General features: G+C 37.3%; 1 protein-coding gene across 6 annotated transcripts in view; it reads left to right on the top strand.

Moving 5' to 3' along the window:
* Positions 1–14,634, top strand: part of Zmym4 (zinc finger MYM-type containing 4) — a 121,096-nt gene that overhangs the window by 14,131 nt on the left and 92,331 nt on the right. For 4 of the 6 annotated variants that reach the window (XM_060379532.1, XM_060379536.1, XM_060379537.1 and 1 more), the window contains one exon: positions 12,192–12,237. In XM_060379532.1, the coding sequence (XP_060235515.1) occupies positions 12,192–12,237 (46 nt within the window). Of the gene's footprint in view, positions 1–7,993; positions 8,016–12,191; positions 12,238–13,256; positions 13,340–14,634 lie in introns of those variants that run through there. The other 2 variants (XM_060379533.1, XM_060379534.1) reach the window with 2 other exon arrangements.

Raw genomic sequence — 14,634 nt, forward strand, 5'->3', positions numbered from 1 at the left:
TTATTTCTGTGAGTGTTCATGTGCTTATGTGTGCACTATGACACACATGTAGTCAGAGACTAACTTGAGTTATCTCCTCCCATGTGTTTTGGGAATTGAATTCAGGTCATCAGGCTTGGCAGTAGGTACTTTTACCTACTGAGTTCCTTGCTGGCTCCTTAATTTTTAAAATTACATTTATTATTTATTTTTACTTTTTATGTACTTGAGTGTTTTTCCTATGTGAGTGTGTATGTATGTATATGTACAGTCTGTTTGTCTGCCACCCACAGAGACTAGTAAAGAGCATTGGGGGTCCAGTAGAGGTAATGGAATCGTCTGGAACTGGAGTTACAGTTGTTAGCTGCCAGATGGGTGCTGGGAATGAACCTAGGTCTTCTGTAAGAGCAGCAAGTATTTTTAACACAGACTCATCTATTTCAGTCCTATTTGTCCTATGTGTCTCTGTGTGGGTTGTATGTGCATGTGTATATATACACAAGGGCATTGGATGTCTTCTATTTTGCTTTTCACTTTTTTTTGTTTTGTTTTGTTTTTGAGACAGTATCTCACTGGAATCCCTCAATGACTCTGAACCTAGCAATTTCAGTTAGATCTGCAGGCCAGTGAGCTCCTGGGATCTTGTGCCTATGCTCTCGGTGCTGAGGTTACAGCTCCTTTCTGTGGAAGCTTTTGTCCTGGTGCTGGGGATTAAACTGAGGTTCTCTTGCTTGTACAACAGTACTGACTCAGTGCTGTCTGTTTTTAAATTTTTGTGTTTTTTTTTTTATCTGTTCCATTTTTTTTTTTTTAAGATTTACTTATGTTTTTTATTTTATGTGTGTGAGTGCTCTGTTTTCATGCATACCAGAAAGGGAATCAGATCCCATTACATATGGTTGTGAGCCATCGTGTGGTTGCTGAATATTTGAACTTAGCTCTAGAAGAGCAGCCAGTGCTCTTAACTGCTGAGCCATCGCTCCAGTCCTGTTCTTTTTTGATGAGTGTTGTTGTCTCCATGCATGTATGTGCAGTGCGTTGTACCTAGTGCCCGTGGAGGGCATCAGATCCCCTGGAATGGATAATTACCATGTGGGTGCTGGTAGTCCAGCTCTCAAACCATTAAGCCGTCTTTCAGCCGTATGCCCCCCTTACACCCTGAAAGGTTTCTGTGGTTGAGGCTGGCCTGAACTTACTACGTAGCTGACACTGCAACTCCTCATCCTACTTCCCACTCCCAAGGGCTGTGATTACAGGCATCACTATCACTTGTTTAATCTGTTAGTTTGATAATCCATCCTTCTTTAGCTGTTGAAGGTGTAACATTCTCTATGGTCTGCTTTAAATACAACCCAAAACTTGTGGAAAATTTTGTTTTTTTGTTTTTTTATTTCAAAATATTTATTTGAGCTTTCCCAACATTTCTTTCTTTCTTTTTTTTTTTTTCTTTTCTGTTAGGAATTTTGCTGTATACATATATTCCACTCTGATCTTGAACTCAGAAATCCTTCTTGCTTCAGCCTCCCGAGTGCTGGGATTATGGGCATGAACCATCACACTTTTTATTTTGACATATGAAGCATAGAAGTGTATTTTATTTGTATTTGACATTATAATTTTTTTGCTAGTGATTCCTGATAGCTCTGAAATGAGATAATACATTCCTTCTAAACTCAGTTATTTGATGTTTTTTCTGATACATGTGGTCCAGAATGTGGTACGTGTATCATGGTGCTCTTTTGTATGCTGTAGCTATTTGAAATGATGTTTCTACAAATGTCAAGTAGGGCAAGTTGGTTGACAGGATTGTTAAAAAGTATGTGTCTTCACATTCTTTGTCTTACACTAACAACTGGCAAGTGTATATCTATTCAACATAGTTGGAGATTTTGTTTATTCTTTTCATTTTAATGTTTTCTTCATGTATTTTAAAGTTGTGTTAAATCCTTCATGTTATAGAATTATGTCTTACTGAGTATTATATTAACTAATTGTATGCTTGCAAAGCTTTCTTTCTTTAAGTCTACTTTATCTGACATTAATATACAAGACCTATCATGAAGATTTTGTGGATTTGGTGTCATGGAGGTTTTCAGGGCTTCATGAAACCCTGTATCAATAAAATAAAAAGAAGCAAAAGAATTTAGGCAAATAAACTATACTAAACCAAAAGAAGTGACAGGAATAATAAAGCTATAAGACAGTCATGATGGGGGTTCACTCTTGTAATTCCAGCACAAGGCTAAGACAGCAGCATTGCATGAGTTCAGGCCACCCTGGCTACAGAGCAAGACTGTCTCAAACAGCAACAGAGAACATCTAGATGGTTAGATGGTTCATTACATAAAAGAGCTTATGCAAAAGCCTTGGTGCCCTGAGTTTAATCCCTGGGACCCATGTCACGAAGGGAGAGAACTGGCTCGTAAGAGTTGTCCTCTGACTTACATGGATGCTGTGGCTCCTGTGTATCTGAACACACTCTCTCTCAGCAACAGGAAGCAAAAATCAAATAGGAAGTGTAAAACTAAGAATTAATGATTGCAGAAGTTAAATTAAGATCAACAGGGAAAAATTTCTAGACTACTTAAAGGAAAATAAAGGCGCAGTTGCTTTATTAGAGATGAAAATAGGGAGCTGAGCAGTGGTGTAGCACGCCTTATCTTTGTGAGTTCAAGGCCAGTCTGGTCTATGGAGCTAGTTCCAGGACAGTCAGGATGACAAACTCTGTCTTGAAGAAATAAAACAACAACAAAAAAGAAAAATTAAAATCTAGTTATTAATAATAACTGTGCCAGTTAATTCAACTACTTAAGGTACACAAATGTTTCAGTAGACCCAACTTACCAAAAATAAAACAAGAAATTAAGTTTCTATTACTAATTTTTTTTTTCTGTGCTTTAGTTTGAGCTCAAGACCTCACATATCCTAGGCACACAGTCTACTACTAAGCTACATCCCCCATACCAGAAATCCCATGTTTTAAAAACTAAATACTTTTCTTTTCTTTTTTTTTTGAGACAGGGTCTCACTGTGTAGCCCTGGCTGTCCTGGAACTCATCATGTCGACCAGGCTGGCCTCATATTCATAGAGATGCACCTGTCTCTGCCTCTTGATTAAACTATACCTTTAATTTTTAAACTTACCCTTATGTGTTTTAGTGAATGTGCACACATACATGCATGAATGTGCCATGATATGTGTGTGGAGGTCATAGGACAACTTTTGGGTGTTGGTTCTCTCCTTCTGTCACCATTTGGTAGCTGGAGATTGAACTCTTGGATTCTACCCTTAACCAGGCTCTTATTTGCCTGCCTCAGTAGGTCTGCAGCTCAGACTGACTTAAGCACCCAAGCTAGAGAAAAGGCCGTTCACGAGCCATGGCCTAGCATGAGAAGGGATTAGGGATGATAAAGAGGCTGTTTTTGAGGGTTCCAGACCAGTATCAGTATATTTACTTAGGGTATGCTTGGGATTTGTATCTGTTAACAAATAGCACTTGGGGGGTTTGGCCATTACAGTAAGTATTTCTTTGGGTCTGGGCTTATGTTTCAGATGAGGTTAAGAGTGCAAACACTTGTTCATAGGTATCTCATTGGAAGGGCAGTGCTGGGAGAAAAGGGGACTGAACTTTCATAGGTGATTTAACAGTACATGTGTGATTACAACCACTGCTGGTCATCCAAACTGAGCACTTAGGGTTCCATGGCTCTCAGCTGCTCTTCTTCAAAACACCATTGACTTAGGCTTTGTATTACAGCTGTACTGGCTAGTGAAGCCCACAGTTATGCTAACCCTTGCTGAAAAATGAATACCTTAATCCTAAATTGGAAATAAGGCAAGGCTTTTACTACTTGTACTAGTAGAGTACAGGACATAGCTAATTCATAAAGAATAAAGGCATGGTAATTAGAAAGAAGCAAAGCTGTTTTTACTTATAAACAATGTAGTTATATTACTCTCCCCCCCCCCCCAGTTTTGTCTGTCTGGAACTTGCTCTGTAGATCAGGCTGGCCTTGAACTCAGAGAGATCTGCCTACCTCTATCTCCCAAGTACTGGGATTAAAGGGGTGCATTATTACTTCCAGGCATCAAAATGCTTTTAAAATTAATGGATTTTGAAATATTACAGGTAAAAGCATCAAAGTAAAAAATTCAGTTACAGTAGCAAGTGATTGAATAAAATGCTGTTTTTCAGTTATATATATTGTAACAAAATTTCTATATTATATATAGGAATCAAAAGCATGAATTATTTACAAAATAATAAGATCTGGATACTAAAAACTATACACAAGGGGCTGGAGAGATGGCTCAGCGCTGTCTGCTCTTCCAAAGGACCCGGGTTCAATTCCTAGCACCCACATGGCAGCTCACAACTGTCTGTTACTCCAGTTCCAAGGGATCTGACACCTTCACACTCATGCACATAAAAAAATAAAATAAATAATTAAAAAACTATTCACAAATTCTTAAGAGAAAAAAAGGCCTTAATAAATGGGTAAAACTCTCATGTTCATTGATATCATTGCTCTCTATTCTTGAAATTGATTTATCAATGAAAAATTATTTATAAGATATAAATTGAAGTTTTATCCCTGTAATGTAGAGAACCTGTCATGTAGTCCTTCCCATTCTTAAAATATTTAAAATGTATAAATCATAATGAAAAGTTTATGAACACTTTTATCTGTCTTTAAATTTTTTATAGCACAACAATAGAAAATTTGTGAAATACAGAAAATTTATCTTATGAAGATTTTTTCAAGAATAATTTATATTACTATGACAATTGTGAGAGGATTGGAGAGTAGAAATGACCATAAAAACAGATGCCAAAGAGCATAAAGCTTTGCAAATCTCAAATGATCAAAGGTGATGATATTAATATTAGTGAGACTATAAGAAAAGGAGCACTCACATGTAGAAAGAAGTTAACAATTATTTTGGGGAGCAAGTTGGCAGATATCCATAAAAACTATCGCTAACTTTTTTTTTTTTTTTGGCTTTTTGAGACAGGATTTCTCTTAATAATAAATGCTGAAAGACCTAGAAAATTATTAAATGCTCCTCAATATTAAGGAGGAGTCTTTATTTTAAATATAGTTTAGAGAGTAGTTTTTTCTTCCCCTGGCAATGCATTAAAAAGTAAAGAATAATTAGATATTGTAAATCCTGGCTGTCCAGGAACTTGGTCTGTAGACCAGGCTGACCTTGAACTCAGAGATCTGCCTGCCTCTGCCTCACAAGTGCTGGCAGTAAAGGCGTGTGCCACCACTGCATGGCGTACAAGGAACGCCAGAAGATGCAGTTATTACACATGTTTAAATTTCTTGCACAAGCACCAAAAAGATGTCTGTGTTGGTATCCATAACAATTAATAATGTGAAGCAAATACCGTATTAAATAAATAAATAAATAGCTCTACAGGCAGCACAGCTACACGGAACTCTCTCTCTCTCTCTCTCTCTCACACACAACACACACACACACACACAAATCATCATCATAATCTACTAGTGGGCTCATTTGTTAATTTTACAGCAACAAACAAAATTGTCCTTTTTATGACCTAAAATGAAGACGGTACATACTGTATAAAGAAAGCATTCAAGGCATATATTCCAAATTATTGATAAATATTTCTGGAGTTATATGGGCATCTTTCAAATAACATTTAAAAAGTTTAGAAACATAATATTCTTTTTTTTTTTTTTTTTTTTAAAATATGTAAGAACCTGTATTCTACCCATAAGGTCATTTCTCTCTTTCCTTTTTTTTTTTTAAACATTTATTTTTTATGTATATGCATGCTCTGTCAGCATGTATACCTGAATGCCAGAAGAGGGCATCAGATCCCAGTATAGATGGTTGTGAGATGGTTGTTGGGAATTGAACTCAGGACCACTGGAAGAGCCATCTCTCCAGACTGAAACATAATATCCTTTATTTGACAATTTCATACATAGTAATCAATGTATCTTTTTTGTTTATATATGTGTGTGTATATATATATATATATATATATACACACACACACTTTTTTTTTTTGATACAGGGTTTCTCTGTGTAGCCCTAGCTGTCTTGGAACTAGCTCTGTAGTCTAGGCTGTCCTTGATCTCCCAAATAGAAGCCTGCCTTTTCCTCCTGAGTGCTGTGATCAGAGGTGTGCGCCACCACTGCCCAGTTTATTTATTCCTCTCAGGCAGTGTCTGCCTGCATGCGTATTTGTTTACCTGGTTCCTGAAGAAGCTAGAAGACAGATGGATCTCCTGGGACTGGTTGTGAGCTGCCTTGTGGGTGCTGGTAGTAGAAACCAGGTCCTTTGGAAGTGTTCTTAACCAGTGAGTTAACCCCTGAATGGTGAATTTTGATCATACCCACTCCTAGCTTCCCATTCCCACTTTTTCTTCACCACTCATGTCCTTTCTTCGTTTTTGGAACTCACCGAGTCTAATCAGTGCTGTCTGTTGGGATGCAGAGTGATTTTAATTTCAAGATCAGAACAGGCAGGCTGTCGTGAGTTCATGAATGCAGTGGGTATGCCAAATAATGTTAAAAACTTTAACACTGAATTGATAAGCTCCTGAGTGTGTAAAGGTGACTACCACCAAGCCACAACCTACGCTCAATCCAGATAGAACCAGCTTCTGAAAATTGAACTCTGATTCCCTACCTTTCACATAAATAAAAACATGTTGTTTTTGAAGACAAACCTGTTACTAAATTTAGTGGAAGAAGCTCATAAGATTGCTCAGTATGTAAAAGTGTCTCTCCATATAAAAAGCCAGGCATGGTTGTGTGCATCTGTAACCCCAGCACTTCAGTGGTGAGATAGGAGATGGATATAGGAGAAGCTCACGAGCCAGTTAGCCTGGAGTACACAGAGCAGCAGTAAACCAGGTAGAAGGGGAGAATCCCAACTCCTGAAAGTTGATCTTTGACTGCCATGCACAGTGGCACACATGCCCATGTATGCTAATAAAAAAATAGGCGGGAAAGAATACCGTGGCCTTTAGTACTTAAGACCCTAAGAGGGACTGGAGAGGGGCCTCAGCAGGTAAGGTTAAGTGCTACTACTGCTCTTGCAGAGGACCTGTTAGTTTCCAGCACCCACGTAGGGCAGCTTAAAGCCTCCTGTAACTCCAGCTTCAGGTTATCCAATGCTTTCTCTGGCCTCCATGGTCATGCACACATATGGCATACAGCCATGCATATAAATAATAATAAATCTTTGTTTTTCATAGTTTTTTTTTTCCATGACTTTCTACATTTAAGCTTATTTCCAATTTCCCTCCCTGTTTTGGGTGATTCTGAGGTTTACATCCAGGGCCTTGTAATTGCCAGACAAGCCAGGCAGTTTACCACATAGTAACAAGTTCAGCCCTCCAGAACCTTAGGTATATATTTTTGTGAATTGGAATGTTATGGGGTTTGGGTTGCTGGGGTGGAGCCAGTGCTTTACATCTATTAGGTGAATGTTCTGAGCTGTATTGCCCAGCTTTCTTTTTACTTAAGGGTTATATATGTATGTGTAATATATAATATTATATATAAAATAACCTATGTATTTTTTTTGTGAGTTTATGTGCCTGTGTGCACTTGTGTACTCACACATATACTCACATGTAATTGCATGTGAGTTGGTTCTCTCCTGCTACCACATATACTTAAAAAAGGATTTGTTTAGTTATGCATTTTAAATATATATATATATATATATATATGAGTATGCTATTGTATGTATGTCTGCATGACAGAAGAGACATCAAATCTCATTGTAGATGGTTTAGAGCCCCCAAGTGGTTGCTGGGAATTGAACTCATGACTTCTGGAAGAGCCAGAGGTCTTAAGCTCTTAACCACAGAGCCATCTTTCCAGCCCCAATTTTTTTAAAAATTGAAAATATTTTCTTTTTATATAATATATTCTAATCATCATTTTACCTTTTTCATTTTTTTTTCTCAGATTCTCTCCACTTTGCTTCCCATCCAGCTCCATGCCTCTTTCTGTCTTTTTTAGAGAAAAAACAAAACAGGTAAATAAAACAAGTCAGAAAAAAAATAACCAAGGTAAAAGCATGAGAAGTATACAACAGAGAGACACACCTATACACAATACCTGTAAAAACACAAAATTGGAAATTATAACATAAAAGCAAAGACTAGTAAGGCCAAAAAAAAAAAAAATTCCCAAAGAATGCAATATGAGATGAAACTCCAGAAATACCATTGAGTTGCGTTTTGTGTTGGTCATCAACTGCTGGGCAAGAGCCTTGCCCTTAATTATGTTATATAGACCTAGTAAAATTCCCGTGGAAAAGGTGAATTTTTCTTTTGCAAGTGACTGTCAATTGAGATGGCTCATGTCTACTTCCCCTCGCAGCACTGGGATTCCACCTGGCTTGGACATGTTCACAGGCCTAAATGCATGATACCCACAGACTCTGTGAGTACATGTCAGTCCTGTTGTGTCTACACGACACTATTTTTTTTTTTGGTGTCTTCCATGTCCTGTAACTCTTAGAAGAGAGGTTTGACATTCCATTTAGGACTGAGTATTCTAAAGTCTCTACCCACTGCACATTGTCCAATTGTGGTTCTCTGTCTTGGTTTCCATCTATAGCAGAAGGAAGCTTCTCTGATAATAACTAAGTGAAATATGATTGACCAGTATAGTGGAGTGTTTCTACATATTACATGATACACATATGCACAATTGTTTACATATATGCATATGTTAATTACTGGCTGGATTTCCTTCCTTCCTTCCTTCCTTCCTTCCTTCCTTCCTTCCTTCCTTCCTTCCTTCCTTGTTTTCCTTCCTTCCTTCCTTCCTTCCTTCCTTCCTTCCTTCCTTCCTTCCTTCCTTCCTTCCTTCCTTCCTTCCTTCCTTCCTTGTTTTTCTTCCTTCCTTCCTTGTTTTTCAAGACAGGCTTTCTCTGTGTTGCCTTGGCTGACCTGGACTTTGTAGACCAGGCTGGCTCTGAACTCACAGTTGTTTTTCAAGACAGGCTTTCTCTGTGTTGCCTTGGCTGACCTGGACTTTGTAGACCAGGCTGGCTCTGAACTCACAGAGAGTTGCAAGTGCTGGGATTACAGGCATGTACCACCACATCCGGCTAGTGTTCCACCCTATGTACAACAGATTCTCATTAGTTATCTGTTGATGGACAACTAGGTTAATCCTGATTCTTTGCTGTAGTGAATAAAGAAGCAATAAACATGGGCTTGTAGATATCTTTATGATAGAGTTTAGAGTTCTTTGAGTATATGCCTGGGAGTGAGATAGGTAGGTCACATGGTAGTTCTGTTTTTAATGTTTTCTGAGAAATTTCCAACTGATTTTTACAATGGCTACATTTGTAATTCCATCAGCAATGAATACCAGGTTTTCTTTCCGTGTCTTCTCCGATGTGTTCTCAGAGTTGTTGATGGTAGATAGCCTATTCTGACTGGGCAGTGGTGCTGTCTCAAAATAGATCTATATGTTTTTTCTAGGCAGGGGTTCTCTGTGTAGCCTTGGCTGTCCTGGACTCACTTTGTAGACCAGGCTGGCCTCCAACTCAGAGGATCTGTCTGACATCACTGCCAGGCTGTTTTCAGGTTTTAAAATAAGGTCTTTCATACAGTAAAACCTGCTCTTTTTTTAGATTTATTTATTTATTTATCATTTATACAGCATTCTGCCTGCATGTGTGCCTGTTTCACAGAAGAGGGCACCAGATTTCACCATAGATGGTTGTGAACCATCATGTGGTTGCTGGGAATTGAACTCCGGACTTTTGGAAGAACAGCCAGTGCTCTAAACCTTAGAGCCATCTCTCCAGCCCCGCAAAACTTGCTTTTTTTAAAAAAAGATTTACTTACTTTTACTTTCTATGTGAAAGTTTTACCTGCAGAGGTCAGAAGAAGGCATTGAATCCCCAGGAACTGGAGTTACAGCATGGTTGTCAGCCACCATGTGGGTGTTGGAAGTTGAACCCAGTTCCATTGAGGCATCTCTGTAGTGCCACCCACCAACCTCACTTTGAGACAAGGTCTCACCATGTAGCTTTCGCTCACCTGGAACTCCCTGTGTAGACCAGGCTGGCCTGGAACTCACATATTGGTCTGCCTCTGTGTCCCAAGTGCTGGACTTAAAAGGTGTGTCAGCACACCCAGCTCTAAAGTCTCCAAAACTTTGAATATGAAGGATTGTTGAACTTTATCAGATTCTTCTTCAGTGTCAATTGAAACAATTTTGTGGTTCCTATCCCTTGAGTTTAATTTATGTGGTATATCACATTGATTTATGTATATCCAGCCAACTATAGGTTGGCTCAAAAATATTATTTATTTATGTACATTTCTGTGTGTGTGAGAGAGAGAGAGAAGAGAGAGGAGAGAGAGAGGTTGAGGATGTGCCTGCAGAGGGCAAGAAGAGGGTGTTGGATTTCCTGGAGCTGGAGTTACAGACAGTTGTGAACACGCGGTTGAGGCTAGGAGCTGAATTGCCGTCTTGGAAGAGCCCCAAGTGCTCTTAACTGCAGTGTCGTCTCTTCTGTCTCTGCTGTTGATTTCTTGAATATTTTGTAAAAAGTCATTCTACTTGAAATGTGTTCCTATTCCTAATAACAATTTTTCCTTAAAAAATTGTTAGTGTACAAAATAATGGGTTTCATTTTAACATTGTCTTAACATATGTCACTGTTTTTGCTCACATTCATGCTGTCATTATGCTTTTCTGTCTTTCTTCCTCTCCTCTTGCTGGTCCCTTCCTTCCTCCATTGGTCTCTCTTCTGCCCTCAGGTTACCCATATGTACATATATGTTACTAGATCTAGATTTCGTATGAGAGAAAACCTGCTGTTTTTCTGTCTTTTCTGTTATGACCAAACTCTTCTCAACTGCTTGTTCCAGTTACTACTACAGCTTTGGGCTTTTCAATTAAGTATGGTACCTGTAGATGTTGATAACCTTGTTTCCTTTTTCCTATATTTTTTTTAAAGATTTATTTATTATTTATACAGTTTTCTGCCTGCATGCCAGAAGTGGGCACCAGATCTCATTATAGAGGGTTATGAGGCACCATGTGGTTGCTGGGCTTGAACTCAGGACCTTTGAAGAACAGTCAGTGCTCTTAACCTCTGAACCATCTTTCCAGCCCCCTTTTTCCTATTTTTATACTTCATATTTCTTCAGTTTATTTTTAATCAACCAGTAGTTTTACAACAAGGTAAATTTGGTAATCATTTGTAATAATTGGTAATCATATTACCATTTTAATAATAATTAATTGTAATAATAAATTGTAATAATTGATATAATTGATGTTGCTTGCCAACTTCAGCTAATTGTTAATGGATGTCTAGAGTTTTGATAACACCTGTACTTTGTAGGTAAGAGTGCAATGGCTGATTTGTGATGGGAAGAAAAGTTCAGTAGTAAGGGACAGGTAGGAGCGAAGAATTTCCTGTTTTTAATATTTATTAAATTTGAAAATTGGGGCTGGAGAGATGGCTCTGCGGTTAAGAGTACCAGCTGCTCTTCCAGAGAACAGGTTCACTTCCCAGCACCCACATGGCAGATCACAATTGTCTGTAACCTTTGTTCCAGGGGATCTGACATCCTGACACAAACATACATACAGTCAAAACACTAATGTACATTAAAATAAAAATAAGTAAATCTTTAAAAAATTTTTGAAGATTGTAGCATATTAAATATTAAATACTTGTTAAACTCCCAGAAAAAAATACTTGTGAAAACCAGGAATTGGCAGATAGCATAGTTATTTAGCAATAGTTTGGAGTACATTACTAAACATTAAAAAGTAGCTTTATATTGAAATCACAAAGGTGAACCTCTTGATATCGCTTAGTATCACTTCCCATTGTGACTTTGAGCTGTGCTAGTGTTATGGTTCAGAAATGTTCTCTAATTATCTTTGGGAAGTACTTGCCGGCTCTCGTGGCTTATGCTTGAAATCCCAGCATTTTGAAGGCTGAAGCAGAGAAGATTACCATGAATTCCAGAAGTGCTCTGCTTTATTTCTGCTTGCTGTCTATTTTAAAGGTCTAGAGTTACCTCAGATTTTGATCTGTTTTTGTCCTAGTCCCTACATACTCAACAGGAGCCATTGCCACAGTATGCTGCTGTGGGAGTAGATAGGGATTCCAGAAAATAAGACTGAAATATTTGAGAGTAATGTTATTTCTCTCTCTCTTTTTCAGTTTGAGCAGAAAAATGATGCAGTTTTTGATGAAATTGTAGAGAACTGTAAGTACAATTTGAGAAAAAATAAAAGGTTGTGTTTTGATAGGTTAAGTGGATTTAGCATTTAATAAGCATTAAAGTGTTTAGTGTTGAATTGTGTGATGGTTCAATTTGATTTAGTTTCAATGTCATTAAGTTGAGGTGTTTAGAATCTTTTTTATTTTTCAGTAAATCTTTCCATTTTTATTGTGCTAAAATATAGCAATATTTTGTGTTAGTATGAGTTATATAGGTTGTACTTAACTTTTTTTTACAGGTTTTTTTAATTTGGCTTGCGGTCTTCTTAGATGCTGTATGATAGATTATAAAAGTAATACATTCTATTACAGTACAAAATGAAGAAAGTAGAAATTAAATATTTTCAAAAGATTTAATGAGCTTTAAGAGTTAATATATATCTTTCCAGACTTTTTCTGTGACTGTATACATACATGTTTTTTGAGATTTATGTTCAGTAACCACATGAATATTGTTCCTGCTTTTTTCATTCAGTTGTATAAGGCAACATTATGCATCAGTGAATATAGAATTAGTATGTGTATCCTTTTAATTGCTACTGGGTATTATATGATAGGGCTGTACTATAACTAGCTTCCCAATTTTTTTTATTATAAACAACACAATATGTTTTGTTATATATGTTGTTTACTTGCTCAAGTATTTCTGTAAAATAAATACTAAGTAGAATTGATGAATTTGACAAGAATGATTACATACTTGTTTAAGTATGGTAAGTTTTGTCATCTAGAAGTCATTTTTCCCCCCTTCTTTGGGTTTTTGAGATAGGGTTTTTCTGTGTATACCTGGCTGTCATGGAACTCTGCAAACCAGGCTGGCCTCGAACTCCTGATGGGATTATGGGCGTGAGCCTCTACCACCTGGCTGTTATCTAGAATCCTCTTTCTTTTTCCCTCCCCTGGGTTTGTTTTTTGTTTTTTTTTTTTTTTTTGAGACGGGGTTTCTCTGTGTTAGCCTTGGCTGTTCTAGAGCTCACAGAAATCTGCCTGTTTCTGCCTCCCCAGGCTGGGACTACAGGCATGTGCCAGGAGTCATTTAAAGGAGATTGTATTTCTTTTTCTTTACACCTACCTCTGCTTATAGATCTGTGAGTACCTTCTTTCTGCAATTAGTTTGATAACATTTTGAATGATAACTGATAATAACTAATTCTCTTCTTAAGTGGATTTAGCTCTTGAATGTCCTTCTTGTTGCAAGCAATAGAGTCTAGCTGGAAGAAACATACATTGATTGATTGATTGATTGTGGTCCTAAGGATTAAGTCCAGTGCTTCACATTAGCTGAGCAATTGCTCTGTCACTGAATAGTATTGCTCCATCCCTAGAAGAAACATTGTAGATGTACAGCTAATATTTCACAGTATTTAATGAGAAGTACAGAACAAAATTTAAGACTTTTCAGCAAAAGATCATGAGCCTTTGTTTTTATAATGTCTTCAGAAAGTAGTTTTGTTTGAGTGACTGTTTTTTGAAGTGGAGCCTCTCTTGTAGTCCAAGCTGGTCTGGAACTCAGTATATGTAGATAAGGCTGTCTTTGAACTCAGAGGCTTGTTTGGCTTTGCCTTCTGAGTACTGGGAATAAAGACATTTGCCACTGTGCCTAGCTTGAATGACTTAAAAAATGTATTTTTAATTTTGTGTCTGCGTGTGTCTTTGTATGTACAATGAGTCTTGGAGGAGGCCAGAAGCATCAGCTCCTCTTGGTGCTGTTGTGTACAAGTTGTCTGACACAGACACTGGAATGGTACATGCTCTTAACTGCTGAGCTATCTTTCTAAACTCTTGGTTGATTTTTTTTTTTGTCATTTTATGTATGTGGATATTTGGCCTGCATGTATGTGTACCACATGCTTGTCTGGTATGTATTGCATCCTTTAGAGTTATGAATGATTGTAAGCTGTGTGTATCATATGTGTACAGTCAAACACAGGCTTTTGGAAGAGCAGCCAGTGATTTTAACTACTGAGCGCTCTGTCCTCCAGAAGTTTCTCCTTTTGGATTTTTCTAGATTACTTTCATATATTGTGTTTTAACAGTTTTTGTCTTATTTTTATTTGACAGTATGATAAAAATCACATACTAAAAGTAAGATCAAGTCAAAACATTGAACAGTTTTTTGAATTTGTGTAATTCAGTCAACTAACAGAACTAACAATTTTGCAAACAAAATTTGATACTATTGTTAGTTTCAGTAAAAGAAATAAGAACATATATACATATCAGACTAGTATGACTTGATTTTAGAGTAGATATTTTCATGTATTTTTTACTTTTTTATATGTATATTCATTTAAAATTGCAAGTTAATATAGAAAGACTATGATTGGGCCAACTTGATATTTCTGCTCATCTTTGAACTCATAATTGGTAGTCAGGAAAACAG

This window comes from Meriones unguiculatus, chromosome 3 (genome assembly GCF_030254825.1).
Source record: "Meriones unguiculatus strain TT.TT164.6M chromosome 3, Bangor_MerUng_6.1, whole genome shotgun sequence".
NCBI classification, from domain to species: Eukaryota; Metazoa; Chordata; class Mammalia; order Rodentia; family Muridae; genus Meriones; species Meriones unguiculatus.